The following is a 25263-nucleotide window of genomic DNA, read 5'->3' on the forward strand; positions in this document are numbered from 1 at the left end:
TTTGAGTATACTAGATATTTTAGTATCACTGAACTTTAAAAATGTATTCACATAAATTTAAGGTGTACACGTAGATAATTTAATTTTTTTGTTTTGATCTCGGATAAATATATAGTTCCCTTACTCCGTGAATTATTGCCATCTATAAGTTATAATAAACCGAAATCATATTTCAAAAATAATAGTCGAAAGAAAAGTTATTGACGGGGACAAATATACACAGCGAAACACTGTATTTATTATAATCTCGCAGCGAGCGACAGTGCATTTTATTATAGTTTTACCGTTGCCGCCACCGATAACCGGTTCTCAGCTGCCACTTTTACGGAAGGATATAATAATAATAATAATAACAATAGAAAACTTTTCGACTTTCATCACAACAGACACGCTATAAATACTCGCGCAACGTACAAGCGTATATTCAGTTATATTTTGAACACTTTTTGAAAAATTGTTCGTTTACTATAATAATATCGTTACATTTCGACCGGAACGATGCGTCCGTCGTTATAATATAGTATAAATCACATAATATATAATATTCATGACGAGTTTCCCGCGCGATCGTATAAGTATTATCAATACTACGCGCGTCATTTTGCATACGATGATGGCTGCGAGAGACTATGGTTCGTTCGGGTCTATTGGTATAGGTACTCCGCGACATACGCATATTATTCAATACATTTCAAAATAAATTCCGTGACAATAATGCATGCACCTACGGTAGTCGAGAGTATTTCCCGGCTGCCCGGACGACTCGCGGGGAGGACATTCTTTTATTGCGGGGCTCGGAGCGTGGTTAGTATATAAAACATCGAAAGCAACTAAATCATTGCTGCACACATCTGGTCATCTACTCATCTACTCATGTCGATAGTATCGATATTACGATAATAAATTATAGAACTATATCGTCATACATTCATATATTATATGGTCAAAGAATTCGTTTTAACTAATAATAAAATATTTCATAACGATTGAAAATGTTGAGAGCTTTTTCAAATTTGTAAGGCATTATAAATTATAATCAATGCGAACGTTGTAGAGTGAATGATTTGGTAATGGGATTGCAAGTATACATTATTATAATATACACTACGCAGCCAACTTTTAATTCGTCCCCTCTGCACTCATTACTATAAGATTTGCTAAAGGATATTATAATAAAGTTGGTAATATCGACAATATGATGACGTATATATTGTATATCATATAAAATATTAGTCGTCCGTTTTGGGCTAAAAAAAAATTATACTTGGATTGGTAAAATACAATTTAATATATAGGAGTGACATTTAAGTGTCGAACCTAACCATTATACCTTCCACTGGATTATGATGGTACTCGCTGCTCGAGTACACGGGGGTAAGACATAATGTGTTTACCTAAATATAGTATTATACTACCTATAATATAATACCGACGGTACGCAGGTGTCGCGTTGTTTCAACTAATTATTATAATATGTAACCTATTATAATAACGTCATTATACGATTTAAGTACGTATGCTGTATGCGTTTATGTATAAATTATAATAACCTATACCATTACGCAGTGGACCAGTAAGTACACACGACGAACGAATTATCGGTAGCTCGTGCACCGAGAATCCACGGGTCCGCTCGCGCGATACACGTCTCTAATAGGAGTCGATTATACACACGCACATGCACATAATATAATATACGATCCTCGGAGAATTAATAATAATAATAATAATATAATATTATCATCATCGCCATCGTCGTCGTTGTCGGCCGTCACTGATTTCGTGTCGTTTCCGTCTTGCGGCAGGTACCGGATAATTAAGGCGTGTGTTACCGGCTAAATTTTTTTTCTCTTTATAGACTGAAGCGATAAATCTTTTATTTCATTCGTCCGTCCAAGCTTTTTTTTTTTAACGTATATTTACGGCGGGCGCCCGTATAATAATGTAGGCGAGAAATTTACGATCGGTGTCGTTACTGTTACTGTTATTATCATTACTTATTATTATTACTGTTTCGACTCGCATTGGAATCGTGACCGAATTTCGAGTTAAGGTTTAGCATAAAATATCTCCGGGCTCGCCGCAAGAAATCAGCGTGGGGAGAGAAGGGGGAGGCCTATTTTAACAACTTCCCATCGGTCCAAATGCATTTGTCGGTACATAACCATTCGGTGCGGGTAATCGATATCGAACATAAAATAATATATAATAACATACATACCAAACACCTAACAAAACCGATCCAGAAATCAAAGACAATATGAAAAATGGTAGAAACACAGTAGATATTAGGTAGGTATTGATTTACTCTGCGTATATTATAATATAAGGATAAGACTGTATGAATATAGGCATATTATAATATAGTTTACGCGTTGGTCTTATAAGGCATTTGTATAATATGAAAATAAATTATAATTTGCCTCAGTACCGCAATAGCCCGGCCACCGAATGGCATTTAGTCACTGTCAAAGCGATGCATATTATTGATCTACATCAGAGCGTATGTGTGTGTGTGTGTGTGTGAATGTAAGAGCACGCGAGCCGTGGGATTTGCATTTTTATCGTCCGATCGACGAGTAAACAATGACATCAGCGATAATAATAAACAGATCGATCAATCAGTTTTCTATGTGTACCTACCTAAATATATATAATATTATAATGCGCCCGCGCATTTTGCATCATCCGGTCGATTTAATACCGCGGCGTTTACCTATATTATATTAAAATACACAATTTGGCGTACGACGATGGACGAGAAACAAACTATTCGATTGTAATATTATTATGTATAGGCGCACCCGGGAGAAGACGACTTATTTTATAATATATAGGATTTACATTTTATTTGACCATACGAATAAATAAATTCCGCGAGTATAATTATATATTATTATTTCATATTTGCTATAATACTGCACTATAGGTACACTTGCCAGTGCGTATTATTAGTGACCGCCAGTGTTATAATCGTTAATCGAATTCGATATCTTACGAGTATAAAGTTTATACTTCAAAATTCAAAGTGTTTGATATCACTCATCCGTATATTGTAAATACTATATTCGATACGATATTATTACAATGTTGACGTGATGCGAGGAGTCGGGCACAATGTTTACAATAACAGTAGATAGTAATAATAATAATAGTATAATAATCTATTTGGACAGTCTCCAATAAATAAGGACGTTGCGGCCGACACGACGGTATGCATGAGGTAGGTATAGGTATATAGGTAAGTACGTATTGTAATAACGTAAATTATACTATCTATATACAGGCGTGTACGGTACTTGACGGATGACTTGAACGCGCGCGCCGTATATATACGCTTGCTGTACCTATACCCGGGTTTATCGGATGAATCGTGCGATTTTGTCATGTAGGTAGGTTACCCGCGTCGGTATACGGTGGTTTACGTGAAACTGTTATGTTGATCGAGCGTGCGTAGTACATCTATAAAACCATTATGTACTATATGAACACACGGAAATCTTCGACCGAATGAATATTATAATATATGAATATCATTCGCGTCTTTCGTACGGCTAAATACACATCGCACAATGATAATATATTATGTCGTATATAATTTATCATTTGTACAAATACACACACGTTCGCGGGAGAAATGCATATTAAATAGGTGCACATTCTATATACCTATAGGTGCATAAGACACGCGTTTGAATGTTATCTTCAGACCCAATCGTATAACATAATATTATAATAAGCGTGGACGACATTGGGGTAAATATATTGTTTTTTCTTGAAGTAAAATTAAATTAGCACGAAGGATGGAGAGTTCGAAAAATCAATGTATCTACGTTGTACGTCCTACCTATATGCAATATTAGTTAAGCATTATTTATTTATTTATTTTGGCTTGCCACGATACTATATTATAATATAGCCACATATATGTGACTTGCTGTGGCACGGTGTTTGGCTTCAGTCACTTACGTGCTCTGAGTGCCAGAATCGGCCGATGACACTAATTCTCGGATGGGTGACCACCCGGTTTTTTAGTGGCAAATCCTTGCCACACATACCCTCCCCCACAGTAATAAAACCTACTAAATAACCCAGGCTAATGACCTTAGATGTCGAAACCTTAACTTAATTAATATATATATAATATGTATTATGTAACTATATATAACAAGCGTTTATGGAAATGTGTTGAGGTTAGGTAATGGTATATGAAAACAATTTATTTCAACGATATTCAACAGTGAAAAACATTGACGAAATTATTGTGTAGGAATCTAGGTGCGATTGCGATCTTGGATGATCTATATTCTCGCGGTGTTTTAACAGGACAATAAATACTATACACAACGGTATCACTCATCGGGGAGACCAATGGAATTATCGAGGCTTATGGGAGCAATACTGACCAAATACCTACATGGCTACATTAAAAAAAAAATTCGCTTAAAAAATAAATTTACGCGCACTGTATGTAGGCATATAATATAGACTCGGAAAAATAATATTATGAAATAGTAGATATATAAGTACAATTCTCGTCAGTCCTACCTCCATAAAATTGTTCATGTCATACTGGCACACCGCCAGCTTCGTTGCTGCGTGCGACACTTTTTACGCACTTTATGCGAAAACGGAAGGAAACCCACGAGGGGATTACAACGTATCACGTCGGAAAAACGTAGCGCTCGCGCAAACGCCACGGCGCTCACCACATTGGTCGATTCGCGCACTTTTTCACACCGTATCGCACACCGGACGACGGCGAGACGACTATTATTCGGACACTTAATACCTATAATACGATTTTATATAGTGCGAGCAAAACGATTTCGCGAACAAACCGGGCCGACGGTTATGTATCACAACGATAGGGATGATAGATCTACGACGATGTGCCTGTCGAAAACAATCGACGGACGAATCGAGATCGCGAACAAACGACAACCCTCGAACGAAACGCGAATGAAAATAATAATATTAATTATAGATTGCCCATGATGACACACAACAACAGTATACGCGTTAATAATAATATTATATTGTTATGATATTACGCGCAAAAACGACAACTACGGCGGTGGCGGGGCATTTACGATAGTGTTATATTTTTTAGTGTCTGACGCGAGAGTGCTCTTATCCGGCGGGCCGCGTGACGACTGCCGGTGGATAATGCAGTGCGTGCGTGATAGCTACCTAAACGGGAGCGCGGCGGCGGCGGCGGCGGCGGCGTCGACGATGCGCGCGGAACAACCGTTGTTGCTGGGCAGGCCTCGGTCGCGTTGGTGGGGCCTCGGGTCCACCTAGCGCGTATCCGGGGTCCCACCTTCCGGGCCCGGCAAAAAAATCGGCCGCGCACGCGCGCCGTATATGACTTTATTATTACTATTTTGATTCATTATAAATAACGCGACAAAAAAATGAAAAATATATTTTAATATTATTAATACTAAAGGGCTAAAATATTGAATCACACTAAAAATAAGTCAAAAACGTATCTTTATAAACGCGGCTAAAAATGCACTAAAACTGTTCAACTACATTTATTTTTAAATTTAAGAAATTACAGAAATATTGTTCTTAAATAAAAAATTAAGTGAAATGTACCTACATAAAAAATCAACAGTATAATATTAATAAAATAGTTTAATAAATAAACAAATCACCTAAATCTGCCGGTGTCTAAACAAAATTTTGTTCTTGGAAAATCTTAGATAATGTGTAGGGATCATAACTAAAATCATATAAAATCATATAGTAAATACTAATAGATACAATCGAAATGTGCTTTGATAAACTTATAAAAATCGAAGAACGCAGTCACTATAAAAGATCGACTCCGCACAATTACACACAGTATAAAATATATGAACATAATATATTTCGGTTATGAACAATCTTATATAAAACGTTACAATATGATGCAAATTAAACATTTTTGATAATAATGATCAATATTTTATATGATTTATTATTATTACTATAATTTATTTAATTGCCGTGCTATATACTATTTTTTTAAAATAAAAGCACTTAAACTAAAATTGAAAAATTATAAACTAGGTACTATAATATAATAATATTATGTTATATAGAAATATTACGATAGTAACGTAAGTATAATGTTAAAAATTAAGTCATTGACATTTAATACTGACACTGAATCAAATATTATATATTAATATATTATACTATCTAATGCTATATATTATATAAAATATAATACAGGAATAGGATATCGAATACATGGATACTTGAATGGTTCGGTCGTTCGAATTATTTATAAATTTGATAACATAATATTTAAATTTTAACGATTATAATATCATATAATAACATCGGTCATCTGGTAACTCGATTTTATTGATAGAAAAAAAAACCGTATTTGTATGATACTGAACGCGTACCTACGTTTCAATGGCTTTTGAAGTCAGATTATTTTTTAAGTAAGTACCAGTTATTATAGAAATTTAAGATATTTGACATTCCGTGTACCTATCGATTTCGACGTGATTTTTTTATTCGTACAAAGTATAATAATCTTTACGAATTCATGTTATTCTTTGCGTTTTCACAATTGATTGAATTGTAATGTGACGCCTTTTAACAGAAAATAACAATATAAAACTGGTTTTTAATGTCGGTCCAAAAACGTTGTAACATTGGTTAACATTATACCGCCGTCAGCATCTCGTTAAAAGTCGGTCTTTTTTTATATTATTGCCTCACAGTAGTCTTATACTTTTTAAGTAGAATATATCGAAAAAAGTATTTATTTTCAACGACTATTGATTTCTTATAATATTATTATTTGCATAAAGAGTCTAATAGTTAGGTACCCATTTATATTTTAGCATTTTCCAATAAATTAATATTCAAATATGGGTAAGACATGTTTTGTGACACACATTAATATTACATGCACTATTACACATTTACACTAAACGTAATTTATTGCAAATTCGTAGTTTTTAATATTATGCAAGAATGCTACAAGATGTTTAACTTCCAAATAGTTTTAATTACATAATATATGTCTCAATTTGTAAACAAATTAAACAAAAAATTACTATAAATTAAAAATAATAAACATCAACAATTTAATGAAAAGTCGCTGTAAATAAAATAAAATTCAACAAATACAAAGTAACTAGATTGAATAAAAATCTTACACAATCTCACTGTACTGGTATTCCATGCACACAAATTTAAAATGTACCTATTATTTTGGAAAAACGATTTACAAACAATAAAATGTGTATAGTGTTGTGCTAAATTTAGGTAGACCCGTTTTTACGTACAATATTAATTTATTGCCTATACATCCTATAATATACACCTAACAGTATATAAAAAATATAGGTACCATTTACCAGCAACGTTTTATTTCTTTAACGAATTTGACGAGTGCCATATATGCCTTAAGTGGTTATTTCAGTTTCACGAATTAGCGCTAAATTGTAAATTAAAACAGACATTTGGGTGGTGTTAAAAGGTGTAACGGTAGTTCGCATATCTACCTAATATAATATTAAACCAAATTCATTTACCGTTTTCAAAAAGAAAAATAAGAATGCAGTTTTTTTCATAGGAAATTTTCGAGTTGAGCCAGATTACCTCAACCCCCAACTAATATTAAAGTAATTTTTTTTTTTTATCAAATTTATCTTATTATGGTTTTAAAAAAAGTTCAATATAGGTTAGGTTAGGTGTATATATTTACTATGTGTCTATGTACTTCCACACCAACTATATATGTTATAAGAAAATAGTACTCTTTATAATATGTGCTGTATTTTTTATAGCACACATTTTGACACATTCGTAAATGTAATAAACAAGAATTTCGATTAAATACTACAAAAATGGCAGTAAAAATTAAAAATTAACAGTATATCTAATTAAATAAATGGTATGATATAGCGGATCTACTAGGTATTTATTTTAATTACTCAGGACTCCTGTAAAACATGATAATTTGGTGAGGTGCATGTACATAAATTACGAATTCATAATTTTTGATACATCGTTGCATGTATATTAACCGAAGCACATTTTAAATTTGAATTTACATTATCTAATCATTTAATCCATTTTAACTGGTGTATATAATATACTGAATGTTCTATATTAAAATAAGGTTGTTTAGTGTTTATTACAAACCACAAAGTCGTATTAAATGTGAACTATATATATATATATATTATATATATTATATATGTACATGAATTAAATTATAACATTATACTTGTTAATTTGATTTCGAGGAATTCAATACAAAATGTGATTATGTAAAGTGTAAACGATCAAATTTTGGATCAAAACAGCTTTTTCGAAATTAAAATCAAAGTATATATTTTCACGTATTCATAATTATCCTAGGTTATATATTATTATTATATAGAATGTTCTTGTATATAGGAAAACCACGCAGTGCGGTGGTGCGCGCGGGCGGTAACGTGATACAATTTATATTAGTATTGCTATATATAATATAATAGTTGCCCCGCTAGAAAAGGTTAACATATTCATGAATTCACTATTGGTAAATATTCAAACCGTTGAGCCGCTTAACCGCACGTATTATTGCTCAATGTTAATCATTTATTATGTTTATATAGGTATTATATTATTATTTTATTATGGTAATAATTGTAATGATTTTTATTTTAATAATTACTTTATACGCGCATTCGATTGGATTTCACGTGACGCGGGACACATAATATTATAATGTAGATTACAGGTAACATTATAACGCGTGTATAGTATTGAACTAATTGAAAGCGATATTGTTCTACCTATTAAGTGAATATTTTGTAATTTATCGGTCGATTTGACATTGCTTATATTATTACCTAATATATGATTATATTATAATATTATACTACGTAAATACTAAATAATATATTAAAAATGAAAAGTTTTAGAAAATGTGATTAATGTAAATTTTTATATTGTATATGAAGCATAGCATTGATTGATCCCAAGCTTACACTCTACCATGCCGCCATTTGGAGGTTTTGAGCAACATGAGTCACAACCACAGATATATACAACAACTAGATAGCCGTCTCTTTCTTATCATCGAAGTCGGCCGCCATTTACAAAGCAGGCAATATTTACAACATAATAATATCACAGTATATATGTATATAAGTATAAATGTAAAATAAATGTAAACATTGCCTGCTTTATAAATGGCAGCCAATTTCAACATTGGTCTCAACTGTAATATAAAGATAGCTATCTAGTTGTTGTATATATAGTGTATATCGTCACAACTACAACTATTGTCAACTCTACAATTTTTTCTCAAACCGTCCCCGAAATCAAAAGTTTTGCATTTTTTATAACTCACCCGGAGAACGAGTGTGGTTATTATCGCCATTCTATCGTCACATTTCTAGGCAAGCAATAATTGCTATACGGTTACTCGGGTGTATTTTTATTTATTTTTTTTTGTCGTCGAACGAATCCACTGCGATGTGCCGATTTCAGAGATAATACATAATATGAGAGAGAACGCGACCTTTATTATATTTTTCGTCGTGCTTTTTCCGCCGTCCGAGAACAAGAAAATAATATTTATGTGCCTGCGAACGAAAGAAAAACGCATCGGTGTAGATACCTATATATGTATATACCTACACTGCAACCGTCGCGTTGGCCGACGTTCTGGGGTTAAACGTGAAGAATTTTCGATAAGAATCATAATAATATAATAATAATAATATATGGACGTACGTTATAACTTATAATATTCACTATACGCCGACAGCCTGTGTTGTGTTGAGCATGATAGCTGCAGCGGTTTTTTTCTTTATTATTATTTTTTCTATTGTAAAAACGGTGCGCCGCCGCCATCGTTGGTCAACGCCTTTGGTCTATTGTCATTATATACATTATATTGTTGTTATTATTATTATTTGGCGTTTTTCGTCGTCGGATCATTATACTCTCTCGCGGGCTCGCATCGCTGTCGTCGTCGTCGTCGTCGCCACCGCCGCCACCGCGTGCGTATCAAATGGCGCCCGATGTTAATTAGCGGATTAAAGAAACGGTAGCAGCTATCCCGCGGTTCAAAAACAATGACTCTCTACACGTTGGTAATAACGCGGGGAAAACGTACGGAAAAAAGCTGACTGCGCGTGCCGGAGGTGGTAAAAATTCGATTTGGACGGCCGACGAGCGCTCGAGATAAAAAAAAAAATGTATATAAAAAAAAACATAACAAAACAAACACCGCCACCGTCGCCACGGTCGGGATAGACGTCTATTCAACGGCGGCAGTGGTGGCGGCGGCAGTGGCGGCTCGACGAATAATGACGACGACGACGACGACGACGACGACGACTACGCGAGCGGTAATACAATGGCCCGAGACGCGCTGCGGAGATCGCGCGGGCTCCTGTGCGACGAAAATCAATTGAAACAATGGTCGTATAGGAAACGTATTATGTATGATAATCATAATAATAATAATAATAACAATAATAATGAATAACAATAATACGTTCGCGTGCGTGTGTGTGTGTGTCCGCGCGCGCGTGTATTGTGAGGGCGGCTGTGTGAAAATATTATTATCGATCGATATGATAATATATATCTAGGTACCTAATAATATATTATAGATCGATGGCGACAAAAGACCAGAATGCTGAGGGATGCAGTTTAAGTAACGCGTAAGTTACTCTAACGTCGCTGAATATTATTTTCTATACCTACCTACAATAGTTGTACTTATGTGATATTTTGTACCTTGATTATACATTTTTAAATATTTCTATATATTTCATACAATTAATATAAAGTACTTGAAAAATGATACAATTTTATCGTAGTATTAAACTTTATGAAATATATTTTCAAAAACCCAACAACATTATTAAATGCACGATATCTTGGAAACTGTTTAAATTTTATAATATTCTAGATCAAAGGTTTTATTTATAGATATTAAAAGAATGCCTAACTTTGTTTGTCACACAATACTTTATGTTTAGGTACTTGTTAAAGACTAAACTGCACTACAATTTTCATTGTTTAACGAGTGACTTAAATAGGTTACAATTTAAAAGTAACTTGCCCAACACCGAGTGTTGAGTGTAGTTATGACATCTACGCTCAATCTACCAACAGAATGTTTAAATATTATCTATGTATGTACAATCAATAGAATATTAATATTACATTATCAATAATAACGGACATCTACAGAAAATTCCCGGCGATCGTTGTATTGTTTCGACGCAGACGTATTACGACTACCGCGATCGATTGAGCTGGATCGGTGTGTGCGTGTGTGGGGGGGGGGGGGAATTCCGTAATCGGAAAACCACTTCTCCTCCTCGAGCACGCTTGTGCAATGATAACGTCGTTATTGCCCACCACGAATCTCGATGATGATTTTTTACGATTTAGCTCAAGCCATGTCATATTATCATATCATGTAGGTACCTATCTATATATTATTATAATTATAGGTACTCACGAGTCGCGTTTTCAAAGACAAAATATTTTTATCGTGTAAAGTCCAAAAGGTTTCGTTATAATAGTTTTATTGGAAACGGTATTTTTTTGTCTACCGGGAATTAATTAATTAATTTTTCTTTTTGGACCAAAAGACTTATATAAGAAAATTAATCGCGTATAGTATATATATTGACGATTCCTTTTGACGCGATGAATATATTTTAATGGAAAGTCGGTTCGTTCCGATTCACTATTGTTATCTGATTGAATTTAATTAAAAAATGTAATCTTAAACTTTATTGTTATATTACCATTTATACTACCTGTCCGACTTACGCGCGCACATTATTAACACCGAACTATAACCACGATGAATAAATAATATAATGTAGTATTCATTAAAGCCTACAGTATTGAAGTACCCAGGTATAACAGAAAACCCGAAAACCATAAACAGGTCTGTGGCCTAATGCAGTCTAATCGAAATTTGTATTTTAATTAAAAACACTATATTTAAGCGATTTCCGGGGTGGCATTGAGAGTGCGTGACTCGCGCCTATTTTTACATCGTAGCATAATATTATAACATTGCACCACGTAACAAAATTATACGCATTAATCTGAATATGTAAAAAAAATATAGGTACTAGTGAATTCTTAGTACTTTTATCAACGGTGCGCGTATACGTATCATGTAAGCGAGATTATATTATAATCAAACATAATATAGAGCGTCGCGCGGTGCGAAAGAAGATTAAATTCACGCGGGCGTGTAGTAGAGGGCACGTTTTTTTTCGTTGTTTTTTTGGAAGCGATTCCGAACGCAATCGGTTCGCCGATTCTGACCGCTGGGGAAAGGTCAACACATTTGTTGATCACCGACGATTATCGATCTCCGGCTAGCCCGAAAATCGTCGTCTCGCGCCTATATACAGATGACGTGATGCTGTGGCTTTGTCGGCTGGACGCGGGTACGGTGGGCGGGTTATTTTTCGAGCCGGTTATAAAACTTATATATATACCTATTACATATACATGTGTATACGGTTTGCGTATATATATGTAATACGCGTACGTAAGTACACTCGCGCACATAGATTTACACACTTATACACACACATATACACACGCGCACACGCGCTCCTGCACACATATTATAATATACACATATATGTGTATATATATATATGTGTGTGTTGTAAATAGTAAAACTCGCGCATGTGAGTGTACGTTTGTGTATGTGTGTGTGTGTGTGCGTGCGTACGTGTGCGTAATGTGTGTGCGTACGGAGTGGTCTGGAATGTTGTCCTAAGGCGAACCCAGAGGCCAGGCCCCCGAAGCGTACGCGTATATATACATGTATTTATACACACATACATACATGCATATATATATATATAGGTACATACATATACAGATGTATACAGTTGGTATCTTCGAACGGGGTCACCGGAGTCAGGATTCAGCGGCAAGAGAGAGAGAGAGAGAAAGAGAATATATGGTAAGAAAAATGAAAAGAAAAAAATACGCGCTTGCCGGTAGTCCATTTTGAGAGAAATCGACGAAAAAAAGGAACGTTTATTATAAGACACTGACTCGCGCGTTAAATGTGGATTACATTTTAATATTTAAGCAAAAATCTGGTTCACATTCCTCAAGCAAACCGGTATTTAATGAATCTGAATAATAATTGCGGACGTCGGAGGCAATCTTAACGAGTGGCGGCTCGTGTATGTTTATATTATTATTATAATTTTTTTTTTTTTAAATACTAAACTACATTTTAATATTACGTCGGATTTGGAATCGATTAACAATATTATAATATTGACGATGTAAAACAAACGGTCTACTACACGAGCGGAAAATAATATTTAAGAAAGTCTGCTGCAGGATCACAGTAAGGGATCGTTTTGCCAAATAAAATATGATTGGAATCTCTATGCATAGGTACTGCTTTATTATAATCACCAGGCGGGTTTTCGCGATGTATTATAATTTATATTATTATATTATGTGCATAAATGCATAATATATATTATATTATGCGTATACTGCCGCGAGTTGAACAAATTTGGATCGTGGTTACGGATAAGAATATAAATAAATTGTTAAAAATGTATATTCACGCGAGTCGGTAGTGTTTCTTTTATACAAACGAACGCTGCTGACTGCGGAGATAGAGAATATTGAATAAATTATTAAAAATACAGTAGTACCTTCGCTTACACATACAAAGGCTGCAATACAATACGAAAATACCGGGAGAGTGGTATTTGAACAATACGCGTAAAGAACCGATATAACGCCTTTTGGAATTATAAATACAATGAATACATAGGTATAATATTATGGATGCTCGCGTGAACTTTATATGGTTACCATCTTGTGCGGTTGTGCATTATAACGAAAATGTTAAAACAATTATTATACTCCTCCGAGGCTCTTTCAATCGCATAATATACTATACGTCTGTTGTTAACTAAATAGGTACGTGTAATAATTTTATTTTAAAAATGCGTTCAATATCAAACCCAAGATTTCAATCCATTATTTATATAAGTACATATTATACATCATATTATCCATAACGGATCGTCAGTAATTACTTTTGAACATTTGTTGTACAATTTACAACCGTAAAACACAACACATAATTTATATAATTAAATCAGGCGTGGATACGTTAAAGATAGCATTATATACCTACTGAACCAAATTAAATATTAGAATATACAATACTTCACTGTTTGAAAATAGGTATACCTATATATATTAATTATTAATAAATGCATTTTAATGTGACGTAAGAGGCCAAGACATTATTGTTTTTCGTTGTAAACCTGTCAGATTTAAGTAACTTTATAAAAAATCGTCTACAAGTGGGTAAAATACGTATAAAAATATTTGAATCATTTTATTGATAGTTATTACTTATTATTATTTACTATAATTATAGGTATGACGTATCCTATTACGCGCCAATCATGAAACTAATCGGCCACCAAATTGTTCTTGTTTTTAAATGGATTTTGTAAACCTGCGGGACGATTTCGCAACACTATATATAAGATTAGTACTTATGACAACGTAATAGTCAATATAGGTGGTACCTATACGGCCATACTCGTTTAATAATTCTACGCACAGAAGTTCACGCTGATAATGTTGAACCAATGTATATAGAACCAGTATAGGTATATATTGTAATGTATAAGAACGAGCAGCAGGCAGCGAAACAAGGAGCCATTACTGTACTACCACGGTAACAATTGGTTAATGTGGTCGTTTTTCGCATTCTTCGGATTCTATCGTGTGCTTTCAGATTTCCTCGTCGGCCTCGTCCTCTGAGACCGACGCCAAAGATTCCGCTCTGCCGTTTTCCTCTAATCGAAAAATATACGAGACCCGAAAAAAATGAAGCCACTTTTACAGGCTATGCAGTTTTCAAAGAGAGCCGAAAATAAGACGGACGGATGGATGAAAAAAAAACAACAACAAATGTCGGCGAAAATTGTGCGATTTCGAATTCCACGGCGCACGGTCAGTGTTCTCAGAATTTCGTTCTACCAGACACCAGGTTACCGTTATACGCAGCATCGGGCGATAAGCCGAAATCATCGTCGGCTGACGTTTTATTTCCGGACGGCGCGTAAAGACAAAGTCGCGTGCACCACTCATTTTACTTAAATTGTTTTTTACGCTTATACATAAATCGACGTGTTGCGTTTTAGATTTTCCGCCAATTGCTGCAGCTAGCGCGCGCGCGCCGCGCATCAGCGCTTTCTAAATTCCAGATATTCACTCCCACAGTTCACTTGGAATGCGTATGTATACGTGCAGTTGTCCCATTGCCTATATATTGTGTGTGTGTAATATAGTATATTATGGTACTTGACGTACTTAGCGCAACATTACTTATATTCTCGTCTTCCTGTATACGCGCATATACATATAGTGGTGGCATACGTTAATTATATATACGCATCTGAGCGTCGCCACATAATGGAACGTTTCGTCGGTCTAAGAGAGATGACTAGAAATGTCACGCTGGAAGTTTTTCAGACCACGGTCGCACAAAAAAGGTCACTCGGGTCGATTTCGCGGTAAAAGGGTCACCGCCGGCAATGGATGATGTGGGAACAAACGTGAGTGCAATTGATTCGATGTGGAGAGAAAAATAAAACACGCCAATCTAAAGACCATACACATTTTTAGAAAAAAAATATTGTATTCAATTAAATCGTAAATGTGGACAAGTGCGTTGGTGTGAAAACGTTTGGGATGCATGATAGTATAATAAACTCGTGGCGCGTGCCTATCTATATGTACACACTGCAATATAAATACGCCCTATTATTATTAAACATCCGTTCTTTATGGAACCGTGAATGATTTTCAACCGGGATTTTTATTCAGGGAAACATTTTAATTATTTTGATTGTGTACCACGGATAAAATATAGACATATGTCACGTTTTAGTAAAAATTCATGATAAACGTATTTAACGAAAAAAAAATAACGCATATTACATTGGAAGGTAGCGTTTTTATTATTTGGATAACATAAACGCATTTAAAGTTTTAAATTTGAGAACATAAGGTTCTTTTTGGTTTTTTTCATTTAATTATTAAAAACTATTGATTAGTGCTATAAAAAAATGAAAACCCTATGACACATATAAAGTTCTCCCCTATGCGTTGTGGAATTTTGGTAATTCGTTTTAAATACAGCGTGAGTAAAAATGTCCCGCGAAAAGCATTTTTTTCTGTGTTGTACATTTGTAAGACGGAGACAACATATACGGTGTGACGTCTTCTTAAGTATATAAATATACAATAATATAATGTGTTTATGTGTGTACCACTAAACCTGTATAATCCATACGATTAACTATATTTAAGTATATCGAACATAATATCACTGTCGTTGATTCATAGTAAGTATACCATGTAATATTATATTAAGTAAATTGAATTATTATAAAATACTCGTAGGTATTATGTGATTTTTAACGTTAATAAAATATAATACCTGATTCGCAGTAGCTATAACATGAAGTCGATACTCGATACAGTTGTGAATGTATAGGTACCTAACCTACCAATAGCGATACCGTCACAATAAGCACTCGTATTTTTTGGTTTTCTTGGGTCAATTGTAATATTTTAAACCCACGTTAAAAGAAGGTTTCTTGGAAACGGTGAACACATTTACCAAAACATTTTTTCACATATAATATTTAAGAAAAGGCATTTTTTCATTGTTGTTTTGAATGTAACGGAAGTCGGTCCAAGGGCAAATTTTTTTTTTTTGGTCTGGGGAGTTTGTGTACTTATTTTCTTTAGATACAATTGATTGTATACCTGAACTCCGAAGATTTTACACAACAAACAATTCGAATAGAATATGTATCCAACCTACGAAAATGGTTTTTATTTAACTTAATATTGGTACGGGGTCTCTAAAAGAAAAATGACAACAATTTGGTAGACTCTGTACATTATATTATATTATATGTATATTAAATTCCATACAATATAAATGTTATAGTAAAATATGTAAAAGTGTTCTTAAATACGATTTGTGTATAATAACATGAATAGTAAAAATATTTTGTTTTTTAGAAGCAATAGATATTCAATTTAGTGCAAATCTAAAAATACTAAATATATACTCTCAAAAACCACGTGTTATTTTGACAATTTAAAAAGAAGCATTAAGTACCAGAGACTGTCTACAAAGTTACACTCAGGATTTTACTCGATAAGCCTCGAGACCTTGACAGTCGTACTCCATTGCCGTTACGGTTGCAGAACGGTCATTGATACTCGAACGATGTCGTATTGATAAATGGCGCTGAAATTAAAACAGAAACTTTCCCCACATGCGCACACACACACATAAGTAGATTTAATGGTTGGACAGCAAAATCGACGTTGTCAGATGAATATTTGCGCCAACAACCTAACGAGACAGACTTTCTACAGGGGCGGGGACTCTAAGGACCTAAATTGTCAATTAAAAAAAGAACACTACACAGAAATAATAAATTATATTTTTCTAATTTATAGTATTATTTTTTTCATGTTTTTTGATAATCATATAAGTATAGTATCGGTAATACATATACCTAACCATATGCGTATATGTACTATACGTAGGTAAACTTTAAACACTGCATTCGCTTCGATAGTTGAATATTGAAATAACGGAATGGTTGTAAACTCTGACCTCGAAGACGTCCATCGCGTTTGTAAGACTACCAGACTATCAAACTCAGTATGCTTTGACATGGTAAAAATAGTGGTTTTCAGATAGGTACCTACAGCACATTCATTTCAAACGAGCAATTACATATTTTTAGAAACATATTATATCATCTGTGGAGGACAATGTCCATCAATAATAATTAAAAATAAGACCTCGAGTTAATAATAACCATATTAATATACGATGGTTTACGAAGACGCATTCAGTCACTATCGGATTTATAAACTAACAGATGATTATAATTGTCGTCTATCAAGAAAATGTGTTTAAACTGCAGATAAGAACAATTTGAGTGATGCGCATAAAATCATCACCAGCCGTTTAAGTCTCCCGAGTCATTTCAATCTAACACAATATGAAGACGGCAATATATTATCGTTTATATCGAGCGTTAAATTTATTAGGTATCTATATCTAATATGCATATGTTAGGTTAGGTTAGGTTAGGTTATATGGTACCTATACGGGGTAGACTTTTAATTTTAATTTTTCTATATCAGGCATCGGTTCGCACCCAGATGGTGTGAATTGATCTAAATAATATACAATTAAATATTCGTTAAATGTAAATTCTTAAAAATAAAAAATTCTAAAAACGAATAAACGACCGACTTGTTTACACAACAAGCACCAATGCAAAAACTATGATAATTTATGTGTTTCTCATCGGGAACCCAAGTGCGATGGCGGCGGAGGCAGAGATCTCGTGCGCGCAGCAGACGAAGCATGCCTTTCACTGTAGTTCGCAACTGCAGTAATAACGGCAGATCGCGATTCGGCTTCGATAAATGAGCGTCAAAGAATTCACACATTATATAATTTGCATGAAACAGAAACATTTATATCATTTTAAAAACCACCCCAAGATCCTGATATATGATTTTATAGGAGCGTGGTTCAACCGGCGATAACTGCAAACAAATGTTTTCGAAAAATAATATACACCGATCAGATGCCATCGACGGGTTACGGGTTACGAGGTTGAGGGTGTAAGAGGAAGGGGGTAAAATCGAGATAAATTGGAGGGGCTGTGCGTGAGTTATAGGTATATAATACACACGCAACACTATATAATAGATTATTGGAGAACGCGGCAGCAGCGACACGTACCTCGTCGTCCGATTGCCTCAGGTCCTCTTCTTCCGGTTCATCCGGTCGGTCGTTCCTGTGCCGGTGCCGCAAGTACACTCCGTTGTCATGGTGCTGTAGCTGCAGCGGGGACAGCGACCCTCCGTCTTCGACGATTTCCCGCTTACACCGTTTTGCATTGTCGTTGTCACTGCAGTTGTCGTTGTTGTTGTTGTTGTTGATGATGATGACGTCACTGCCGTGGTTATCCATCGAACCTTCGTCGCCGTCCATGACCAATATATCTTTGATGTTCATAGCGGCATGTGATGTCACATCATACTTATGTCACGTGTCCGTCGCCCAGGGTAGAGCTGTTAGTATAGGTGTACGATATAATACGTGTGGTGGGGAAAGGGGGTAGTTTCTGACACACGTGATCGGGTCACACAGATCAGGTGGTGGTTGTAGATACGATAACGGACAACGATAAAAAAAAAATAATAATAATAATAATAATAAAAATATACAGAAAAAAAACTAGAGTGGTCACCGGCGGAAGGCTCGGAGCTATGTGTACGGTTTGGCCCTGAAGCGGTTTTACCTGTCTCCGTCGTATAACCGCAACGATGTATCGATGTGCGTTATATTCGCGCACAACAATCGATAATCGAAGCGATTTCGTCGGGTATCATAATATGCCGTATGCCATACTACATAACGTTATACACGTACACGACTATAATGCCACAATAACGTGTGCTGGCGGCACGGTGCAATCGATGTTTGTCCGGGTCCAGGTCAACCAGCATCCAACAGGTTTTCGTAGTAGGTACGTATCGTGTCGTAGGCGACGTTTGAGCGCGAGCGCGCGCGCGCACACACGCACACGCACACACACACACACAAGTACATTCTCTTCCTCCACCCCGGGCGCCGGAACCACACGAGCGCGCGCATACACACATACGAGACCATTATCGAGTGTGTTTGAGGTGGTCGCAGTACATGCGGTGAGAGAGATACAGAGACAGGGCGATCGAAAGAGAGGGAGAGATGAGAACACACAATACGAGAATTATATTATATTATGTGTGTGTGTGTGTGTGTGTGTGTGTGTGCGCGCGCGCGCGCTCACCTGTTCGCCGCCGTTCAGTGGTCGTCAAAACGAACTCGTGGAGACGTATACACACGTATAAATATTGTACGTACATGTTATGACCTCACGGAAAGCCGAAACTAGGCCGCCATCGACGCCGCCACTGCCGTCGGTTACACTCTGTATATTATTTTCCTTGTCCCATTTATAATATAATAATAACAATATAAGTCTTTTATCGATTCGATACAAAAGATCGGCGATTTGTCCTCATCGAGTTTCGCAATTATACTCATGGATAACGTATGTATATTGTATACAACTCGTAACGTCGACGGCTTGCGTTCCTTTTGATCTTCACACCGTTGCAGCGTGGCTGCTATATTATGCATCTTATTTAGTCGACGACCAATGCGATTTCGTTAACGTTTTTTCGCGAACCTCATCGCAACTGTATACAATCGTAGTATGTATTGTATTGCAGGCAATATGTCACATATGGTCGAACGTAATATACAATCCGATAGCGATGGCGCTCCAGCGCATTCATACATACCGCTTCGATAATGATAAAGAGGTACCAAGCACAAGCTAGTGTACAACATTATTCGAAAAAAATGTGTGTAAACACCGTACAGTTCCATTATCACCACGCGCATTGTACGAAAAATCCATATTTTCAATTGATAACAACACGAAGCAAATATACTCATAAGATAATAATGATGAAAAACGATGACAAACGTTTTAGTGTTTGCCATCAAAACTCAAAACATACATAATTTATATTCATTACTTATTATCGTTACAATATAAGTGTATAAGTACCTATCTATAATAATCAAAATTAAAACAAACCAACCAACTATAGTGGATCGCTTGTCCGTCTAAAAAAAAAGTATGTAAGTCATTAAATTTAGAAAAACGTGGTTAATTATGAAAACTCGCAGGTCATAGGTATCCTGCCGAATGCCTGAAGTCTCAAAATCTGCAAAAGCGCGATGAATAAATAATTTTAGTATGTTGCACACAAGTAGCAATATAAAACACATTTTTACCGAACTTGGGTAATTCTTTCTAGAATAAGTAACCAAAGAACGTGTGATTTCACGAAGTTCAATATAGTCTCGCTAACACAGTTCTTATTGCTAGTACTAATCAATGTATAGCGATTAATTTCAACCGTTATATAGTCGATCACGCGTTATACAGGTACACGCGTGTAGTATATTATAATGATTATTTCGGCTGAGTGTTTATAAAATATATATATATTGTTATTATTATATATGTACTATTATAACAAATCATGTACCTATACCTACTGCCACCGCTGCCCACGCACGGTTTTGGCGTGCACCCATTTCTCATAACCCCACTCGCGCGTCCCGTCATATATCGAGTTGTATATACGATGGTGCACCGTTAACCCTGGCCAAATTAAACACAAACATTAATAATTACATATTCCGTCGGACGGACGACGAAGCCGCAGAGTGTAGTGTAGCAGAGTTATAATATCGTTATTGTTGTACCATCGAACCTATACCGTCAAGAGTGTAGAAAATAATAATACTAATCGACTCGATAAATGCAAGTTACAAAACAGTCTTAACCATCGCACAATGTCGGCTATTCATCTATATTTTCAACTTTTCAAGTCGTGGGCAGGTGGATTTGAATTGTACGAGCGTCGCGTATATACACAACATATTTGTACAATTTATGTAAATTTAAAAATAATAAGGCAGCAGAGAAAGCGTTTATAAATATTACACATATACACGATTATACGTATAATAATATATACAATAACACTATATTATATAGGTAGGTATAAGTATAACTCAATTGCCGATTGAGCTCATTTTGATATCGACTTAGTATGGGTATTGTGGTGGTCCGCGGCGAGAATAATATTATGATTGCCAACGTGAATACAACGAGCTACTCATGGCACTGGGTAGGTAATCAAATAACAATTTATTTACCGCACACGCATTTTGACCGTCGTCAAAAACAGTTGAAACTGATCGTTAACGTCTTTATATTAGCTTCATAAATACAAATGTTATTCCATTGGAGATACACGATGCATGTAAAAAAAAAAAACAATTTGGTAATTATAGTGACAACTGAGAAATAAAATATTATTGTTATTTATACAACTGTATGCAATCGTATCGTTAAATTCGCTCTAATAATCATTTTTATTAACATTACAAGTTCGACGAAGATAATTAGATTATAAATCCAGGGGTTTGTCGATCGATGAGACTCTGTGCTTATAGTTGGTAAAATTACTATAGTGAATGTTGCGTATTCTAAAGCAATATTGTACTGTTTAAATGTTTTAAGTAGTTGGTGGTAGTAAATACTAAGTAGCAAATAGGTATAACTATAGTTGGTAAAATACTGCAACCATGCAGAATGAAAACAATTTATAAAATATAGTCAAACAGGTTGCCTTAATGATAAATATAAATTGTAATGGCACAGTCCACGAAGTAGTATGATAATTATTTTAAGATAACGTACAGGAAAATAAATTAAGTTTAGTAAAAAAAATGTCAAGCTAATATATAACTAAACAAAAAAGTTCAAATTAATTTAATTTCCTTGTGCTTCTATATTAATATTTGAAGGAATTTGAATGTTCGTGAAGTTATTTGTAGCACTGAGAAGTCTGAGAAGTTAGTGCATGATGAATAGCTAGATGAATAGCTTTTAGAATCACCACCGATTTTGCTGTATAAAGTTTAAGCTTTCACTCGATGTTTTTCTATATTACTACAGCTGCGCCTATCTGTTCCTGTTTCCCAGGGATTCCTCTGTATATATTTTTTCACCATTACAAAAATAACAAATTGCATGAAGTAGAGCGGATAGTTTTGTAGATTCGGAGTGGGATCTGGTCCTGATCGAGATGGCTAATTTCAATTTTTGATTGAGACAAGTTGAAGTGAAATACAAATGTGTGTTGTTTGGTCGAGTGTCAAACACTGACTGTTTGTATACGTATTTAGGTACATATATAATATATACAGTGACTCTATATAAACTGTACGTCTATAAGTAAATATATGTTCATGAAAGTAGATATAATATATAATAATATAAATAATATAAGAAAAATGATCTAATAGTTAATAAATCCGAGACACATTGAAATATCGAATATCATATTATATTGTATAGTCACAATATTTTGATCTAATATAAACTGTAGATGATATACATTTTCAAATTAATAAATTGTTATAAGTCGAATGTGAAGATTAATTGAAAACATTAATCAAATCGCGTACTTATTATAGGCCGGCGGTCGACGCGCGACGCTAAAGAGAAAACGATAACTTACTGTCCACCGACTGCAGCAGGGATCGCATTGAGTATATTAATATATTCAATATTAATTTAAGTACATTATACGAGTGTAGTATTAGTTAAGTATATAGGCTGTTATCGTTATGTTTTAATATAGTTTATACGGGCCTTTCACAAATACTGCGCTGTCTATAATATAAAGACTACAGAATATTGCAGGTGTCAAGCACTTTTCAAATGTTTTTAATTTACCCAAATTCGTACACAATATACCATTGTCGACTAGTGTCACCAAAAAACACCACTTGAATGCGTCAAAATAAAAACTATCATTTGGTGTGCGTTATGTAACTATTTTATAAAGGTTGTACTTATATTTTTCAAACCAATTACCTATATTACACAGATGACACATACAGCATAATTATTTTACGTAGGTACTTACAATAAGAGGAACGCCCATAACCATAATTAAAATTTGTAATGCATTGCAAAATATTATATTATATTGAAACAATATTCATCGGACGGCACATAATAACGCGACTATTTCTCAAGGTTTTTCTTGGGATTTACGTATATATCTACCTATATTCTTATACAAACGTAGTTAGGTACGCACTATGTAAATACAATACATTTTAAAGAACATGCATTTGTGCATCGGTCGCGTATATTACAAAAGTTAAGTCTATTTTATTGCCTGCAGTGAGAAATGAGAATTGTGTTATAAATACAATATTATACTGTATAACAGACTGATGTAGTGCGATGTGCATCTTACCTTGACGCGCCGCCCTCGACACGTAAATATTCGGCAGACCAGCGAAGCGATTCGTCCGGCCACAGACGACGGAGGCTAGCAAATATAAACGTATATACGATAATAACATTACATCACCGGAATGTCGTCGCACAGCGCACACCTTTACTATATTATACGATCTTGAATCTGCAGACGACACAACGGACGTGGAGAAAATCACCGGACCGCGACGAACTTTTTTCCATAGTATATGACTGAAGCTGGATTCACAGCAGCCAGGTTGTGTGCGTCGTACCGTGTCGAACGAATAGCATTGTGATTGGTCGTTACTTTTTCGGTAGCATGTGACCTAACCAAATTGCAACGAGCAAATTCTATAAGGTGGGTTTCCATTAGATACGTGTACGTGCATAAAAATACTTTTCTGTGATTGGTTGGTATACATGGTAAGCTTTTGGTATACCAGAGTGTTATACGTTCTTACCGCGGGCTTGAACACGATACCATGAAGTTGGACCCAGTTCAACTTTTCACGTGTACACTCTATAGACGATCAAAAGCTTATCAATTTACAGGCCAGCGGGGAGTGGTCTGAAACGGGCCAGGCTTAATAACATGTAAATGATACACATCCTGCCAATTTTCAGCTTATTAATTTTGATGAGCTTTTGATCGCAAATATTAATAACATAAGAATATACGAGGTAACTAATATCTAAATAATATAATTATATATTATATCAACCGATGGAGAACGTTTGTGAGGTCAAAATATGCACGTATGTAGTGGAAACCCACCTTATGGCGGAAAACGTTTTGCAGTACGAACGCCAACGTTCGAAACGTTGAAAATGTTGAAATTCGTAAAGCGCTTGGTGCGGTATGTAAATTAACCGTGGTATAGGTCATAAATAATTATACCATTGGTATCCGTGATATAAGTTCGTGATAACACAGATTATATCACAGAATATATGAAACATACATCTGTTTGATATTATTATACCATGGTATTAGGTAGGTTACTGGAAGCGAACAGACAAAACGCTGGTTCATGACGTTCGCAATGTTTGCAAACGTTTATTTCATTGCTTAGCAAACGGGCAGTCCGAATTTATCTGTTACCAAACGTTTTTAACGTTTACCGCTATAGAATTTGCTGTACAGCTCAACTTTTAAACCAATATGGTTACCAGTTATAACCATAGTTACAACGCCTTCGTACGACAGGACACACGACGAAGCTGCGAATGCGCT

The 25263-nt window shown here is 35.0% G+C and overlaps 1 protein-coding gene across 6 annotated transcripts in view; it reads right to left on the reverse strand.

Annotated features, from left to right (window-relative positions):
- LOC132949565 (transcription factor AP-2-epsilon) overlaps nucleotides 1-25263 on the reverse strand; it is a 187567-nt gene that overhangs the window by 50582 nt on the left and 111722 nt on the right. The window contains exon 1 of one of the 6 annotated variants that reach the window (XM_061020516.1): nucleotides 18857-19394. The exons of 4 other annotated variants lie outside the window; for them this stretch is intronic. In XM_061020516.1, coding sequence (XP_060876499.1) covers nucleotides 18857-19132 — 276 coding nt within the window. In that variant the 5' untranslated portion in view covers nucleotides 19133-19394. Of the gene's footprint in view, nucleotides 1-4548; nucleotides 5167-18856; nucleotides 19395-25263 lie in introns of those variants that run through there. One more of the 6 variants, XM_061020521.1, reaches the window with a different exon arrangement.

The sequence above is a fragment of the Metopolophium dirhodum genome, chromosome 7 (assembly GCF_019925205.1).
Source record: "Metopolophium dirhodum isolate CAU chromosome 7, ASM1992520v1, whole genome shotgun sequence".
Taxonomy (NCBI): Eukaryota; Metazoa; Arthropoda; class Insecta; order Hemiptera; family Aphididae; genus Metopolophium; species Metopolophium dirhodum.